Genomic DNA, 18,717 nt, shown 5'->3' with positions numbered 1-18,717 from the left:
ATGCCAAAAAGTGAACTCCTTAAAGAGGTTTTCCCAGATTTTAATATTGATGACCTATCTCCCCGGGGAGGTTGCGTTTGCACGCCACACAGCCATCTCTGCTGGGTATCAGACCCCTGCTCATCCGATATTAACGACCTATCCTGAGGATAGGAGAAGTTATAGCTCCTGAAAGGCGACCCTGCCCCCACCCCAAAAAAAAAAATATATACAATCGCTGGTTCATTAAGGCACAAGACAGGCTTGCCAACACCCTGGTGCCAAAATGGCCGCTGATGGAGGGTCGTGTGAGGAGTCCCATCCAGAGATGGCAAGCCGAGGAGTCATATTCACAAGCTTCCGGCTCTTCCTTCCTCTGATGGCAATATGAGAGCTGAAGGGCGTATGAAAGGCTGGTCGTAGTAAACCTCCCCTGGAATGTAGCCACCACGGAGGCACACCACTACTATGGGGCCTGGAATGGAGGAGGGACAGGGTAGATGCCTAGACGCCTCCTGCTCTTCAGATAAAACCAGGGCATTTTTCTACAGCCTCCACTGGGGAGAGCTCCCCCTAGTGGTGGCTGCAGGCGGACAGTTTTATCATGTACAACAAAAGGTATTATGTGTGGATTTTCGTTGAGGTAAAATCCACAGTAGTAGCTATGTAGATGACGGACGCAGAATTAGCTTCCAAATTCCTTGCGGTTCTTGATTCTACTCTTTTAAGGGCCCTTTCACACTTGCGTTGTCCGGATCCGGCGTGTACTCCACTTGCCGGAATTACACGCCGGATCCGGAAAAACGCAAGTGTACTGAAAGCATTTGAAGACGGATCCGTCTTCAAAATGCGTTCAGTGTTACTATGGTAGCCAGGACGCTATTAATGTCCTGGTTGCCATAGTAGGAGCGGGGAGCGGGGGAGCGGTATACTTACAGTCCGTGCGGCTCCCGGGGCGCTCGAGTGACGTCAGAGCGCCCCGTGCGCATGGATGACGTGCCATGCGATCACGTGATCCATGCGCTTGGGGCGCCCTGACGTCACTCTGGAGCGCCCGGGGAGCCGCACGGACGGTAAGTATGCTGCTCCCTCGCTCCCCACTATACTTTACCATGGCTGCCAGGACTTTAGCGTCCCGGCAGCCATGGTAACCACTCTAAAAAAGCTAAACGTCGGATCCGGCAATGCGCCGAAACGACGTTTAGCTTAAGGCCGGATCCGGATCAATGCCTTTCAATGGGCATTAATTCCGGATCCGGCCTTGCGGCAAGTCTTCAGGATTTTTGGCCGGAGCAAAAAGCGCAGCATGCTGCGGTATTTTCTCCGGCCAAAAAACGTTCCGCTCTGGAACTGAAGACATCCTGATGCATCCTGAACAGATTTCACTCCATTCAGAATGCATTAGGATAAAACTGATCAGGATTCTTCCGGCATAGAACCCCGACGACGGAACTCTATGCCGGATCCGGACAACGCAAGTGTGAAAGAGCCCTTAATGAGAACTTTGGATGTGGATTTGGTGCAAACTAAAACATGGCATCTAAATTACCGTGCGGTTTTCCCCCACGGGAGGTGAATTGCACGCATTTTAAGCACGGAACCCACTTTGAACTAAGCCTACGGAGAGAATCGGTGGATTGACAGCTCTGTGGGGGAGATTCATCAATGTCTTCATGCTTGTTGTCTGATGTAAACACATAGGGACATATAGGCCCCGATTTATCAAAACTGGTTTAGTTCCCCATAACAACCAATCAGATTCCACCTTTCAATTTTCCAAAGGAGTTCTGATAAATGAAAGGTGGGATCTGATTGGCTGCTAGGGACAACTAAGCCCGTTACACCAGTTTTGATAAGTCAGGTGTTCAGTGTTCATTCACTTCTATGGGACTTTGGCGGTATGGCGCCCATCTACCTCCACCAGCCCCACAGAAGTGAATGGAGAAGCAGTCACGCATTTGTGCAACACTGCTGCATTTCCGCAGGGGTTTGAGGGGAATGGAGGCACGGAATCCTATGGAGTGATTCCGTGGGGTTTCTGTCCGTGCCTCTACACCGCAAAAAAGTAGTGCACGCACAACTTTTTTGCGGTGTGAACCGTCGGATGTAGACCAAGGACTCTATTCAAGTGAACGGGTCCACCATCCGCATGCGGCGGCCCTATAGTCGTGTGCATGACCCTTTATCAAAATGAAGAAGACCTCATTCACATGACTGTATTTTGCGGTCCGCAAAACATGGATACGTCTGTGTTGCATCAGTTTTTTTTTGTGTGCACCCATTGCCTTCAATGGGTCCGTGATCCGCATTTTGTAGACATATTCTATCTTTTACGGAATGGACATACAGATGCGAAAAGCACTCTTATCATCCGTGTGCCTTCTGCATCCGTATGTCCATTTCGCAAAAATATAGAACATGTCCTATACTTGGTCGCAAAATGCAGACCACAGACCTATTGAAATCAATGTGTCCGCAAAAAAAGAAGAAAATGCGACAAGGAAGTCATCTGCATTTTGCAGACCACAAAATACAAACGGTCGTGTTCATCAGGCCAAACCCCATCAATTATACCGCAAGGAAAGCTGGGAATACTGTAGTACAATAGCGCCACCATCAGTAAGGGAGGAAGCAGTGCTGGATTTCAGCAGGAATCAATAGAGCTGCCGGACTGGGATGAAAAGGGAAGACACTGGACGCTTATCACAGAATGCAGGATTTTTACTACACCCCCCAAGACACAGGAACGCAACAGTTTTCGCTCAAATCTCTGAAAAAATACATTTGAAGTTTGCTGTAAAAATAATAAAAAACGAGTCTTATATTCTCTCAGTTTACTGGAGCCGGAACGACGTTACTTTTTACCGAGCGATTTCTTCACTTTAACCTTCCGTTTCTTGTTGGGGTTCGGGACGATCTTCTTGACTTTGAGCTCCTGCAGATTCACCTCAGCCGTCGGCTCGGTGAGGGGGGAGCTCTTCCGTTTTCTGGGGGAGGCCGGAGTCACGGGGCCCTCGTCTTCAGGTTTTTCCTCTTCCACCGATGCAGGGACCACTTTGTTTTTCCTCCAACTGGCCTGGAGCCACGGGACGTGTAACGGCGGCACTAGTGGCAAGATGGCTTCTACTTGCTCCCGAAACACATCGGAGCTTCTTCTGAAGCCCAGCGCCAGCACAGAGTTCAGGCCAAGAGCCGGCGCCATGTTCTCGCTGAGCCGCGGCAGCTGGCAGGCGGGGACCTCCCGGCTGAAGCTGAGCTCGATGATGTGCTTGGTGATCATCTCCGGCTTGGCGGACTTGCACACCATCACCAGGTCCAGTTGGTTTTTCTCCAGAGCGCGGGTCACCTCATTAATCCCTATGGCCAGGAGTTTCCGAAGCTCCACGTGGGTCCATCCCATCTTCGGTGCCTCGTCTTTCGGGGTCTCTGTGTCGGGGTCTTTCTCTTCTTTGACAGAATCAATACCGTTTCCATCTGAAGGTTTCGTTTTTCTGCGCTTTTTGCCTTTTGAGGATTTAATGTGCGTCTCGATCTTTTTCAGTCCAAGTTGCTCAAACTTTTCCACCAATGTTCTCAGGATGAACTGCATGTCATCTCCCACCACCGGGGTCCAGATCTTCCGATACGGGCTGTTCAGAGAGGTCTTAGACACTACTGGTTTGGCTTTGCGTATGGCCCCTTTGGCAACCTTGGCGGCCATCTTGGCAACACGGGTGAAGGGTTCCTCTGAGATATACAAAACAAAGATACGAACAAAATTTACTTTATTGATCAATATGTGAAGTACATTTTTTGACTGACAACCCCTGGGGGTCTCCCCTGTCCCCCTGGACATAGAAAAACTCACTCACCTGTCTGCAGTCCCAACGCCGCTCTGTTCCCAGCCACTTTGGTACCCGCAGGACTAATAAGTGGCCGGGTCCCATCATCACTGCAGCCAATCATAGGCCTCAGCAGCTTGAATGGTACATCAATGCTGTGCAAGCCACTGTGACCACAATGGGACCAAGCCGCTTCCCGGTCTTGCGGGGACTGAAGTGGATGGAACAGAGCGACGACCTGACCGTGGACAGGTTGGTGGGGTTATTTTACGTTCAGGAGAGACCCCCAAGGGGTTAACAGCTCCAAAGCCAGACAACCTTTCTGACTTCTAAGGTCCACGATCGCCCCATGTTTCTATCGGTACCTTCCATGTCCTCGCTGGCCGTCTGCTCGGCAACAGTACAACCAGTGCTCAGATGTCAATATTAGATTAAGGGTATACCTGGACAACCCCTTTAAAGGGCTTCTGTCACCCCCCAAAAGTCATTTTTGGGCTAATTAAAATCCTTATAGTGCGATTATTCAATATATAGTGCTCTTAGCCTTTTCTGTGGTTTAGTTTCTTTAAAAACCGCACTTTTATAATATGTTAATTACCTGCCTACCAGCAAGTAGGGCGGTAACTTGCTGGTAGCCGCCGCATCCTCCTTTCAAAAAGACGCCCCCTCCTCCTGTTGATTGACAGGGCCAGCGAGCGCTCTCCTCCTTCGGCTGGCCCTGTCTGCGTTTCAAATATCGCGCCTGCGCCGTACCAGTCTTCAGTCGGCGCACTGAGAGGACGACGCTCGCTCGGCCGCTCCTTCCTCAGTGCGCCTGGTGTAGATGTGACGTCATCAGCGCAGGCGCACTGAGGAAGGAGCGGCTGAGCAAGCCTGCGCCGACTGAATACCGGTACGGCACAGGTGCGAGATTTGGAACGTAGACAGGGCCAGCCGAAGAAGGAGGGGGCGTTTTTTTTAAAGGAGGATGCGGCGGCTACCAGCAAGTAACCGCCATACTTGCTGGTAGCCAGGTAATTAACATATTATAAAAGTCAATTTTTAAAGAAACTAAGCCACAGAAAAATGTAAGAGCACTATATATTGAATAATCGCACTATAAGGATTTTAATTAGCCCTTTAAACGGTCTGATCTTTTCCCAAAAATAGCACCACCTTTAGCCACGGCTGTGTCTGGTATTGCAGGTATTCAATTTTGGCATTGACCTGCAGTACCAGACACAGACAGGCATGGCGCTATTTGCTTTATTTTTATTGCGTCCTAGACCCCCATACGGGATAGATATTCTCCATATACTCAGACACCACCTCCCCCCCCGACACTGGTGACCTGGAACCGAGAGGCTCAAATGTTGAACTATTAAAATATTAAATGGACGCCCCTGTTTGCGAATCACTCCTCCCGGTCCTTTAGGCTGGCATTCTGGCAACAGAACAGCTATGGTGTCTGCATGGAAACCGTCAGCAAGGTGGAACAGATGCGTTATCATTCTCTGTTCAGAAGGCTGACTGTTGTAGTGCACATCCCCTATGCTGACTCATTTCTCCCATACGTCTGTCTCCACTTTATCCCAACGCCAGACAGACCCCCCCCCAAAAAAACACTCACCGACTCCGCTCAGTCCCCCGCACCGGTCACGTGCCGCACTCAACCAACACCGGCGGAGAGGCAGCCAATCAGAAAGGCCAGCGGCTAAACTCCATACAGGAAACGGACCTCATGACGTCACTGGGTCACGTGACATTCTCGGGTCACGTGACTCGGTCTGATTCGGCAGCGCGAAAAGAAGGGTCGGAAGCCGGAGAGCTCAGGCTGCTCATCACTCATAGAGGGGGGGAGAGTGTCTGTCTGTCTGTCAGTCAGTCAGTCAGTGCTGGAGGTACATGTGTGTGCGGGGGGATTGTGTGTGAGACTGTGCAAGGGGGGACATGTATTATTGTATGCAGAATGGGAGGCCGTGTATTATTGTGTGCAGAGGGGGGAGCGCTGTGTGATTCTTGTATGGGGGCTGCTATCTGGGGAGGCCACATTGTGTGTGACATGTTTTACTGAATACAACAGGTTTTCAGTATCTTCTCCGCACCCGATATTTATTCATATATATTTTCTATTGTACAAGTCAAAGTGAAAGCTGCCGGTTTTACTGTTTTTAATAAAAACTTATCGTTGAACCAATCAAATTCTCTATCTATCTATCTATATATATACTTTATTTTTTTTATTGGCATTCTTCTGTGTTCTCGGCGCTTGTCGCTGTGCATAGAGACGGGCGCAGACGTCTATAATGGTCAGTGTTGAGCAAAGCTTCATCCAAATTTGCTTCATTCAAAACTTGGGAGTAATACTGTACAGTGATTCGTCTCCGTACAGTCTTAGAATGTATGGGCTCCGAGGAGCCGAAGTAAGTTATTCACAAAGTTGCGCGAGACTCCATTGAATAACTCAGGTAGTTGATTTTTAAAGTGGAAAAACACTTTAAAACTTTGAACTAGGGATCGACCGATATTGATTTTTTTAGGGCCGATACCGATAATTTGTGAACTTTCAGGCCGATAGCCGATAATTTATACCGATATTCTGGGAATTTTCATTTTTGAAAAATAAAATAATTCCTACACAAATCTGCTGAAAATTAATGTTTATTGTTTGTTAATGTGTAGTTTTTTTTTGTAAATCTTTTTTTCATTTATACTTAAAGGGCTTCTGTCACCCCACTAAACCTTTTTTTTTTTGCTTACTTATAATCCCTACACTGCGATTTATGGCTACATGATCAAATTAATCATTTTGGTCCTGTAGATTTAGTTTAAAACAAGCTTTTAAAATATGCTAATTACCTTGCTACCAGCAAGTAGGGCCTGCGCCGCGGCCGTACCTGTCTTCAATTGGCGCAGGCGCACTGAGAGGCTCGCTCGACCGCTCTATCAATGCGCCGATGACGTCACATCTACACCAGGCGCATTGAGGATGGGAGCGCCGGCCTCTCAGTGCGCCTGCGCCAATTGAAGACAGGTACGGCTGCGGCGCAGGCGCAAGATTTTAAATGCAAACAGCCAGGGCCAGCAGAGAACGATTCCGTTCCCTGGCCCTGTCAATCACAATGTGGAGGGGGCGTCATTAGGATCGGAGGATGCGGCTGCTACCAGCAAGTAGCCGCCCTACTTGCTGGTAGCAAGGTAATTAGCATATTTTAAAAGCTTGTTTTAAACTAAATCTACAGGACCAAAATGATTAATTAGATCATGTAGCCATAAATCGCAGTGTAGGGATTATAAGTAAGCAAAAAAAAAAAGGTTTAGTGGGGTGACAGAAGCCCTTTAATATTTTGGTTTACACTGCTGGGGCTCCGATCGGAGGAGCAGAGGAGAGGGGATCCGCTACACCACCAATGATTAATACAGGGGGGGGCTTGGGTGGGGGGCGCACTGCGCCACCAATGTTTTTAATGTGGGGGTGGGGGGCGCACTGCGCCACCAATGATTAATATACTGGGGGGCTTGGGGGGGCGCACTGCGCCACCAATGAGTAATATACTGGGGGGCTTGGGGGGGGCGCACTGCGCCACCAATGAGTAATATATTGGGGGGGGGCGCACTGCTCCACCAATGAAGTTAAATCTCTCATTTATTCATATACAGGAGGCGGGAGCTGCAGAATGACATAGCCGGCTCCCGGCCTCTATGAGCGGTAGCTGCGATCCGCGGCACCTGAGGGGTTAACCGAGGATCGCAGCTACAGCTCATAGAGGTCGGGAGCCGGCTATGTGATCCTGCAGCTCCCGCCTCCTGTTCAATTTGAATGAATGAGAGAGTTCTCTTCATTGGTGGTGCAGTGGCCACAGCCCCTCCCCTTCTCTTGTCCCCTGTCCTCCTATTGGCAGCAGCAGCACAGGGGGAGGGAGACACTGCTCCTTCTCCCCTGTGCTGCTGAGGGAACACGGAGAGCGCTGAGAGCAGCGCGATCGGTGTTCCCAGTACGTTATCGGTATATCGGCAAAATAAATGCCGATACCGATAACAGTCAAAATCCTCAATATCGGCCGATAATATTGGTAAAACCGTGAACCCTGCTTCGGTTCAGAGGTACTAGACGGGACCGAAGCAGAGTTTAGTTTTAAAGTGTTTTTCCACTTTAAAAATCAACTATCTGAGTTATTCAATAAAGTCTTGTGCAACTTCGTGAATAACTTACTTCGCCTCTTCGGAGCCCATACATTCTAATACTGTACGGAGACGGATCACTGTACCTATTATTATTCCAAAGTTTTGAACGAAGTGACTTCGGAGGAAGCATCTGACACTCGCTGCCCTGGACACCAACAATGGCCTAACAGACACGGACGTTACACTGATCTGTGAGGAGCAGCATTTACTGCTATAAGGGGACTCCCTGTACAATGCTTTAACCCCTTCCTGACCACCCAATGTAAATATACCTCGGTGGGTGGGTATTTAAATATGGCGGCTGCTGGCGAGCACCATAGCAGCTTGGTGCTGTTTTAAACAGCAGACACCTGGGGCTAATGTACGTGATTGATGATAACGTTGATTGCACACATTTAACCCCCTCATGTGCCTTGGTGAAATGTGACCATGTGTTTGCTCCCCCTATTGACCCTTGGTGCTCCTGAATGATCCAAGGCTGCAACAGCTGTCTTCCTATGAAGACCCTACCTGTGCATTGGAGACTATTGGGGAACTATTAAAAAATTTTTTATATATATTTATAAGGCCTGCATGATATATCGCCAAAGCAATCGTATCACGATAATCGACAGTTGCTATATGACCGACCCAAATATGCTGCGATAAACTACAATGAAACACGGATGCCGCACAGCACGGTCGGCGGGTGTATCAACAGAGAGCGTAGGGGCTGGGGGCCGGCACCTGGATTAGGAATGACAGCGGGGATCGGTGCAGTCCCTGTATTCTAATGCACCGGCCCCGCTCACTGTTGTATTTTCCTATCTAACCTGCATTGTTAAGATATAATAATCATGTTTAATCCAGCTGTATTACTTACAACTAAGTTCCGTAACAGAGAGGAGGCAGGGCGGGCGGGCGGCGAGTCACTCACTAGGTCATGCACCTGCGCTGCCCACTGAATGAAGCAGGCGCATGACGTAGTGAGTGACGCGTCGCCCGCCCGTCCTGCCTTCTCCCTCCTCTCTGCTACGGAACTTAATGTTGTAAGTAATACAGCTGGATTACACATGATTATTATATCTTAACAATGCCTACAGAGTAGATAAGATTATACAACAGTGAGCGGCGCCGGTGCATTAGAATACAGGGACGGCACCGGTCTCAGCTGTCATTCCTAATCCAGATGCCGGCCCCTGTATTGGGGGGTCATTCACACTGCAGGGACACTGTTATGGGGGGATCTGTGGATGGCACATAGCATAAGATGCTATATATGTCAAAATCACTTTTTGTCATCTCACCTTCCCAAAAGAACAGGTCAGTTTTATCTCATAGGGAACGCTGTAAAAACAAACCCCATAAAACGATATAAATGTGGCATCGCTGTAATTGTACTGACCCGAAGAATGAAGAGAACAGGTCAGTTTTATCTTATAGGCAACGTAAATAGAGATGAGCGAATTTCATGTTATGAAATTCGTTCACGCTTCGTTTGGTGGTCAAAGCAGAATTGGGTTATGGATTCAGTTACCACGGACCATAACGCAATTCTATGAAGGAATGCCTTTAGAGGAATTCCGTTATTCATTCCGTCATAATACAATCATATTGGCTGCAAAACGGATCCACTGCACAACGGGACGGATCCGTTTTGCAGCCCATAGACTTTTATTATGACGGAATGAATAACGGAATTCCTCTAAAGGCACTCTGTCATAGCATTGCGTTATGGTCCACCAAACGAAGCGTGAATGGATTTCATAACATGAAATTCGCTCATCTCTAGTTGTAAAAACAAAACCCATGAAACGATATAAATGTGGTATCGCTGTAATTGAAATGAGCCAGAGAATGAAGAGAACAGGTCAGTTTTATCTCATTAGGACACTAAAAACAAAACCCATAAAACTATATAAGGGCTCATGCACACGAACATGATAACCCCTTTAATCAAGTTTGACTGCAGCATTGAATGCGTTCTCCTGGCGGCATCAGCGATACCCAGAACGGTGCCATCTTGTACGGAAGAAAAGAGACCAGGCAGCCTCATATTTGAAAGTATTAAAAATACTAATAATCAATAAAAAGCATGACATAATGAGAAGAGACGCATTGTGTATGTGCTAATCTGCCAGCAGAGAAAGTATAAAATACTAATTAGCAGTATAAAGCATCCACAGAGCGGACAGAGACAATGAGAAGAGATAGTTATTAGGAGCTAGATAGATTTAGAGAGTAAAAAATAGTTGGGGTCATTTATCAAACTGGTGTAAAGTAGAACTGGCTTAGTCGCCCATAGCAACCAATCAGATTCCATCATTCATTTTGGACAGCGCCGTTAGAAAATGAAAGGTGGAATCTGATTGGTTGCTAAGCCAGTTCTACTTTACACCAGTTTGATAAATGACCCCAAGTGTTAGGGAAGCAGGGAGGTCTCAGTCATTTACACTGTCACCCCTGCAGTTTCTGCGCAGTGTGCCAGGCAGGGTCATTAGTAAGGACCAGGTCCGTACCGTGTATGGAGCTGGCTAAACACTAGCTCTGTTCCGGACCTGTCCACTAGGGGGCTGAGGTCCGTACCATGTAGGGAGTTTAGACAGCTCATACACCTGGCTTTTTCCCATACTTGGTAAGGACCAGCTGCGTTCCAAGGTTTGACTTAATTTTCGGAACGCAAAGTCGGAAATTGTATCTGATTGGTCAGTGCGGGTACGGTGCCGCCTCTTCTGCTCGCAGGCATTCTGGGAGATGTAGTTTGTAGATCTGCACAGGTCGGGTGGTTACTACACTGCGACTTCCCCCTTGAGTTCTGTGAATGTAGAATCTGCAGCTCCTTTCTGCTGTGTGGGGCCTCCGACCCCCTGACCTAGACCTAAATCTGCCCTATAACTGCCTCCCGTGCTGTTCTGCAGTTCCATTATAATTTATATATAATATAATAATTCATAGGACATAAATGTGGCTGCCTGCGGCTCCGTGGTGACATACTGTGGTTGTTTTATACACCAGTAGTGACTGCATGCTAGAACTCAGTGTATAATAGTCACTACTATATGGATATTTTTTGCAGGGACTCTTTGGCCATGTTCACACTTAAGAATAAAATCTGACAAATTTTCTGAACCAGAAATTTGGGCCTGACCCTCGCATTTCCGTGGATTGCACTGCTGCAGGTCTTTGCAAGGATTCATTACCCCCGCTATCATACAATGGGACAAATCCTTGTGTTTTCTGCGCAAAATAAGTGGAAATTCTCCTATGCAGAAACCCTGTTCAGGTGCATGTGCATCGGGCCCCGGGTGGGAGTAGTGTAGTGATGGTTGTGGCAATGATGGTGGGAGTTGTACTCACAGTGTCAGCCCTCACCATGGCGCTCCGTAGGCCATGCATAGGAGGGGCACAACTTAGCCTTCTCCTCAGGACGGACCCTGGACCTTTGGGGGCTCCTGCCTGGTGGTGGCTGGAGTGCCCTTGGTGTTAGATAAGCAGCAAGGCAGGAGGGCTGGCGGATGGTGGAGGCAGTCTCTCTTTACTGAGTGGATGATGGAGGTTGTAGCACATACACATGCAGCCGGCACAGTTCTCAGGTATTTCACAGAGCAGGCTTTTCCCAAATGGGCAGAGAAGGTGATAATCCCCTCTAAGTCTCTCTATATACACTATGCAATCTTACCAGTTGACCACAGGCGTGAAGTTACTCTCAATACACCTTCTGCAATGCCCAGTCTGCGGGGTGCAGAACTTCACTGGGTGGCCAATCTGTCTTAGAGGTGTGGCGGGCGGCAAAGTCCAAAACCATAAATGTGTGGTACCTTTTGCTGACTGAGGGTACTTTCACACTAGCGTTTTTCTTTTCCGGCATAGAGTTCCGTCACAGGGGCTCTATACCGGAAAATAACTGATCAGTTTTATCCCCATGCATTCTGAATGGAGAGTAATCCGTTCAGTTTGCATCAGGATGTCTTCCGTTCAGTCGTTTTGCTACGGTTTTCTCTCCGGCGAAAAAAACTGAAGACATGCCTGAACGCCGGATCCGGCATTTTTTCCCAAAGAATGTATTAGCGCCGGATCCGGCATTCAGAATACCGGAATGCCGGATCCGTCGTTCCGGCATACGCATGCGCAGATCGGTAAAAATGCTATGTGTCATCCACAGATCCCCTCCATAAGTGTTCCTGTAGTGAATGACCCTCAATACACGGGCTAGGGGCCGGCATCTGCTTTTATAATTGTTCTGTCCCCACATGAAGGCGAATGAAGGTGTAACTGATAATGACCTTGTGACTGTCCTACCTTCGTATCCAAGCAGTGGAGCAGACCGGACCGGCAGATGCTCAGGTTAGATGGATCCAGACGCAGACATGAAGATGCAATCAAACGTGGGTTTATTTGATCCAGAACAGTGACATACGGTTATGCAATACAGGAATGCAGTAGATGCTGTGATGTGAATGTCTTTCCTGAGGTTAACTGCTGAGGCAACTGCTGGTCAAAAACTGATGCCTTCACAAGCCAAGGTGTGAGTCTCCAGTCACAAGGAGTGCAGCACTTAAAATGGCTACAGGAAGTGACCAGAACCAAGGCTGCTAAAACCACGCCCAGCAGAGAAAAACTTTATAGATAAGGAACAAGGCGTGCAGCATACAAATTCCGGCCAGCAGATGGCAGCAGAGAAACAATACGTAGAAACAACATAGTAAAGGGAGATATAATAATACAGTGCATTAATTAAATTTGAAAGAAACAGCACACTCCCCGTCTGAAATTCACTTTGGGGATTTCACTATGACGAATGTCCATAAAATATAAACAACCTGTAAAAAAAACATGTTAGAATGCAAAACATAGATAGTCCTGTTTTCAACTTGGAATGGAGAAGATCTGCGAAGCTAAATACAGTCCTGTTCACCCGTCAGGGACGTTCTCGATGGGTAGTATTAAGATGAGTTCATTGATTGGTCTTGAGAACGTTTTAAGCTCGCCTTTCCTGAAGATCTTCAACTCCACCTTCCGGACCTTACCATCCTTGCTGGGGAAAACCTTTGAAATTAGCCCAACAGGCCAGTCAATCCTTTCGGTTTGTTGCTCTTTCATCAATACAAGGTCTCCTTCCTTCAAGTTTGGTTTGTGGTGTTGCCATTTTCTTCTTCCTTGAAGAACACTGAGGTACTCCTTTCGCCACCTGTTCCAGAAGTAATCTGCTAGATATTGTACACGTTTCCAGTGTTTTTGATAGATGTTCGCATGAGTGAATTCTCCACTAGGAATAAACGTACTCTCAATTTTTTGGGTAAGTAGAATAGCCGGAGTCAGTATGGCTGGTGTTTCAGGATCCATAGACACTGGCACAAGGGGTCTTGAATTGATAATGGCTGAAACTTCAGCGAGAAGAGTAACTAGAGTCTCATGTGTGAGTCTAGACGAGTTTACATCCATCAACATAGAATTTAAGATGTTGCGTGAGATGCCGATCATTCTCTCCCAGGAGCCCCCCATGTGGGAACTGTGAGGAGGGTTGAAAATCCAGGTGCAACCTTTTTCCGCCAACTGATCTTGAATGGACTTGGTGTCGATGTTAGGTTCTCTACAGGCTCCGATAAAGTTGCTTCCCTGGTCAGACCTCAATTGTTTTACTGGTCCTCTGATTGCGAAGAACCGTCTTAAGGCATTAATAAGGCTGGATGTGTCCATAGATTCTATCACCTCTATGTGAACTGCTCGCACACTCATGCAAGTAAATAGTACGGCCCAACGCTTACTGTTTGCGTGACCGCCGCGGGTCCTGCGTGCGGATACCATCCATGGCCCAAAGACATCTAGGCCAACATAGGTGAAAGGCGGCTCTGTACATAGTCTATCTGCAGGCAAGTCGGCCATTTGTTGGTGTAGTTGTTTTCCTCTTGCTTTACGACAGTGCACACACTGATGCAGTACTTGGGCCACACGTTTTTTCATACCTATTATCCAAAGGCCTGCAGACCGTAATTTGCCCTCAGTAATTTGCCTGCCTTGGTGTTCGGCCCTTTCGTGGTAGTGTCGGATTAGCAAGATGGTGATATGATGTTTGTTGGGAATGATGAGAGGATTTTGTTCTGCAATTCCCAGGTGGGCTTGATTCAAACGACCACCAACTCTCAGCAAGCCAAAATTGTCGATAAAGGCAACGATGTGTTCTCTCATCTCAGGCTTACTGTTCATGGTACGCTGAAGAGAGTTAAATCTAGACAGAGCTTGTTCCCTATTGTTCGGGAGTCTCACCCTGGTAGCTCGGAAGGGTAATGGAGAAACCCAGTGATTGGTTTCGTCTTTAAGGAACTCATTGTCCATTATCTTGATAAATTCTTTGTCTTCTACTGACAAAGCTATTTTATCATCGTCCTTGCTTGTGTGAAAGACAAATTTTCCCAAGTTGTCGGCAAAGAAGGGAGGAATGTCGTCAGGTGGTTGTATGAGGTCTGGAGGCTTCTCTTTCACCTCGTAGTGGTGAGGGCAAGGCTTAATGCAAGTTGTGCGTCCATCTCCACGCACGTACGTTTTGAAAGAGCGGATTCTTGGTTGATCCAAGCATACATTTCCTATGACTACCCATCCCAAGTCCAGTCTCTGGGCGTATGGTGCATAGTCAGGACCATTACACTGTTGACGCACCTTGTGTACCCTTAGATTGTCTCTGCCAAGCAGGAGTAGAATCTCGGCGTTGTTGTCCATAGGTGGGATAACGTTGGCTAGGTGCCTTAGGTGTGGTTGGTGAAATGCAGCTTCCGGGGTAGGAATTTCATCCCTATGGTTGGGTATTTGATCGCATTCGATCAGCGTCGGTAGAGGTATTTCTGTATTCCAACTGACGGAACAAGCAATGAATCCTTGTGCCCTCCTGCCGCTAGTCTCTATGCGACCCGAGCAGGTGTTTAAGATGTAGGGTTCTGACTGTCCCTTTATTCCAAAGGCTTCAAAGAATTTAGGTCCTGCTAGGGAGCGATTGCTTTGGTCGTCAATGATGGCATACATTTTTACTGCCTTTTCTGGTAGCCCCTCCGGGTAGACCTTGATAAGGCATATGCGGGCACAACATTTCTCACTCTGGCCCTCCCCACATACGTCCAAGCATGAGCAGGAAACAGCAGTGGCTGTGTTAGCGTTGTTTTGGGGCTCCCCGCCATGACTTGGAGCGGGACTGGTGGTGACAGCAGCCGGTGAATCCCCTGTGAGTGGAGTTGGGTGCATAGCTGAGGCGTGTCTTTCACTATGACACTCCTCACACTTGATAATGGATTTACAGTCCTTAGCCATGTGCTCCAATGAAGCGCAGCACCTGAAACATACCCCAAGCTCGGTGAGGACTTTCTTGCGCTCCTGTATGGTTTTGGATCTAAATCCTCTGCATTTGTTCAGTGAGTGTGGTTTTTTATGAATGGGACATTCACGATTGAAGGCCTTGTCTCCTGATGAGGTAGTGTACTGTTTACCAGTGGGTACTGCAGATGATGGTAGGTTAGTCTTCCTAACATTCACGCTGCTCTTAAAGTCTCTGTGTTTATGCACAATACTTTCATACCTTGATGATGGTGTCACTGAAGCTGTAGTATTGAACTCCAGGAAGTCGAGGCTGGGGTCGTTCCTCATCTGGGACTGTTCATCGATGAACCTACAGAAATGAATAAATGGGGGAAAGGTGACGTCATGCACTCTTTTGTACCTTGAGACTGATGCCGCCCACTTCTCTTGCAGGCTGTATGGTAGCTTCACGACAATTGGGTTCACCCCATGGGCAGTATCCAGGTAGCACAGCCCGGACAGACGAGGATCTCTTTTGGCGAGCTCCAGTTCCATGAGCAAATCACTTAAATCCTGAAGCTTGTGGACATCCTTAAGACTGATCTTGGGAACGTTCTGCAGTCTCCTGAATAGTGCCTTCTCTATTGCTTCTGCACTGCCAAAGGTGCGTTCGAGTCTTTGCCAGGCTGCAGCGAGACCTGCTTCTGCTTGTCCCACATAGACAGTTCTAAGGCTCTTGATGCGATTCGTGGAGCCTGGGCCCAGCCAGTTGATCAAGAGGTCGAGCTCCTGCTCTGCAGTTAGGTTGAGGTTGGCGATGGCAGCTTTGAAGGTTGCCTTCCAGGCCCTGTAGCTCTCCGCACGGTCATCAAATTTTGAGAGACTGGTGTTAATTAGCTCTCTGCTCACCATAAACCTGGCAAACTCAGACATATCTGATCTCTCACTGCTTGTTGCCATGACAACTTGTGATGCCCCTGGGGCGTATAGGCTGCGTGGCGTGAAAGGGTGAGATGCTTCCGGGTAGAATGATGTTGCTGCAGGGTTGAGCTGTGGTCTAGCCTCTGTAGATTCTGATGACTGCCGCTTGAGCTGTGGAGGTAGGCCAGGAAACACCTGGTAGCCATCTTGCTGTAATAACTGCCCTTGAGAGGGCGCACCTGGGCAACTGTTATTGGGTTGCTTAGGTGCTGTGGGTATCGCTGGCACTGCAGGTAGAGATGACTTGGAGGTTTCAGTGTCGTTTGCTTGGACAGTACTGCACACTGGGGGTGGTGCAGATAACTGTTTCAGAACATAGTCACTGGTGCGATCAACTGGATCGTCTATCTCCTCTGGTGGTAAGCAGACTGAATCAAAGCCTTGGCTCAATGCTTGCTCAAGTAGTCTTACTTTTGCTAATGCAATTTCCTCTTCCCTCTCTGATTCAAGGATCTTTATTCGAGCCTCTGCTTCTGCTTCTGCCCTCTTGGCTTCTGCCTCCGCTTCTGCCCTCTTGGCTTCTGCCTCCGCTTCTGCCCTCTTGGCTTCTGCCTCCGCTTCTGCCCTCTTGGCCGCCGCCATCTGAGCTTCTGTTCTCGCAAGGACTTCTTTTTCGGTGAAGGAACGCCTCACTTTGGATAGCTCTGCATTTATCCGGGCCTCTAGTAATCTGTCGCTCAGGGCGGAGCTTCTAGAGCATGATGATCTGTAGGACCGCGAGGAATGTTTGGATGAATGCGATCTGTGTGATCTAGTTTCTTGCAAATGAGAGATGCGGAGTTCCACTTTATCTTTAGCGTCCAGCACCATGGCGTCTCTTTGTCTGTCTATTGATTCTGCCTTGCACAATTCTGATGGGGCTTCTTCAATATTAGAGTCTTTTAGAAAGGTTATATACCTTGTGGACAGTCTCTTGTATCTTTCATGGGCTGAGTTCAGCCGCCCGACGGCAACTTTTAAACTGGTGGCATCGCCTGAGGAGGACTTAATTCCTGATATGAGGGAGGAAACTCGTTCCCATAGCTCTTCCAGGTTGTCACATAGCTCATCTTTCCTGGTATGATAATTTTCCGTGATCTTTATAGTTGGTTTGAGAGAGCGCCTTGGTCGCGTGACTTGGTCCACTGGAAGTGTGGGTCCTACCTCCAGCTCTTCATAATGATCAGTATCAGGTTGCATTTGCTTTGTTTCATCACTGGGGAACTGTACGAGGTCCTTTTCGGCCATTTTGATTTAAGGTGCGCTGTCTCTTTAAGAAAACGAACTTTCGAATTGGGGGCTGAAAATTGCCGTGCGGCTCAGATGAGGCACCCCGATAAGGTTCCTAAAGTGTTTTGAGTGAATTGCGGGGTTTTGGTTTGAGGGAGGCCCCGCGTGCGTGAACAGTTCTTATATCCTGCGAGCAAGGGTTAATATAGGATGTAGAAAGTGGCTTGGCGAGTAGTGGAGGACTTCCAGGTGAGAGTATATCTACTGCGGACACACCGTGCTTCCCCTTGGGCTTGTGGGACATACACTGTTGCCGGGCAGATTTGCTGCGAGTGGGCCTGTTGCAAGGGAGGTTCCTGAGTGTGGCACTGGGCTCTGAGGGAACCTGTAGCCGGGCATTAGACTTTGAGACGGGTATTTACTGGGGTATAAGGCTTTAAGGCAGTTTTTGACTGTTCTGTCCCCACATGAAGGCGAATGAAGGTGTAACTGATAATGACCTTGTGACTGTCCTACCTTCGTATCCAAGCAGTGGAGCAGACCGGACCGGCAGATGCTCAGGTTAGATGGATCCAGACGCAGACATGAAGATGCAATCAAACGTGGGTTTATTTGATCCAGAACAGTGACATACGGTTATGCAATACAGGAATGCAGTAGATGCTGTGATGTGAATGTCTTTCCTGAGGTTAACTGCTGAGGCAACTGCTGGTCAAAAACTGATGCCTTCACAAGCCAAGGTGTGAGTCTCCAGTCACAAGGAGTGCAGCACTTAAAATGGCTACAGGAAGTGACCAGAACCAAGGCTGCTAAAACCACGCCCAGCAGAGAAAAACTTTATAGATAAGGAACAAGGCGTGCAGCATACAAATTCCGGCCAGCAGATGGCAGCAGAGAAACAATACGTAGAAACAACATAGTAAAGGGAGATATAATAATACAGTGCATTAATTAAATTTGAAAGAAACAGCACAATAATGACAGCGGGGCCCGTGCAGTGACTATTCTACTACACGGGCCCCGCTCACTGTATAATCGTATCTCTAATAGTTAATGGTTACCGTATGTATATAATCGCAGAAGGAGCGCTGTGTATTACCGGTACTTACAACTACAAGCGCTCGCCGAGAGGAGGGAGGAGGCAGGCCGGGAGGACAGGCGCTGGCAGCGTGAGTCATACGTCATGCGCCCACGCCACCTGCTTCATTCATAAAGTGGGCGGCGCAGGCGCGTGACGTATGACTCACACTGCCAGCGCCCATCCTCCCAGCCTGCCTCCTCCCTCCTCTCGGCGAGCGCTTGT

The 18,717-nt window shown here is 48.2% G+C and overlaps 1 protein-coding gene across 1 annotated transcript; it reads right to left on the bottom strand.

The window, feature by feature from the left end:
* Positions 1-2,685: 2,685 nt before the first annotated feature.
* On the bottom strand, positions 2,686-5,531 carry RPP38 (ribonuclease P/MRP subunit p38). Its single transcript, XM_044294672.1, has 2 exons — positions 5,410-5,531; positions 2,686-3,705 (listed from the first exon to the last, which is right to left on the bottom strand). The coding sequence occupies exon 2, from the start codon at positions 3,677-3,679 to the stop codon at positions 2,834-2,836; it is 846 nt and encodes a 281-aa protein (XP_044150607.1). The 5' UTR covers positions 3,680-3,705; positions 5,410-5,531; the 3' UTR covers positions 2,686-2,833.
* Positions 5,532-18,717: the final 13,186 nt, after the last annotated feature.

The sequence above is a fragment of the Bufo gargarizans genome, chromosome 5 (assembly GCF_014858855.1).
Source record: "Bufo gargarizans isolate SCDJY-AF-19 chromosome 5, ASM1485885v1, whole genome shotgun sequence".
NCBI lineage: Eukaryota > Metazoa > Chordata > Amphibia > Anura > Bufonidae > Bufo > Bufo gargarizans.
Note: the sequence above shows the minus strand (reverse complement) of the source record. Positions and strands in the feature narration are given on the sequence as shown.

Excerpts from the sequence above, each read along its gene's own strand:
- RPP38 (XM_044294672.1), bottom strand. The coding sequence starts at position 3,679 with ATGGCCGCCAAGGTTGCCAAAGGGGCCATACGCAAAGCCAAACCAGTA.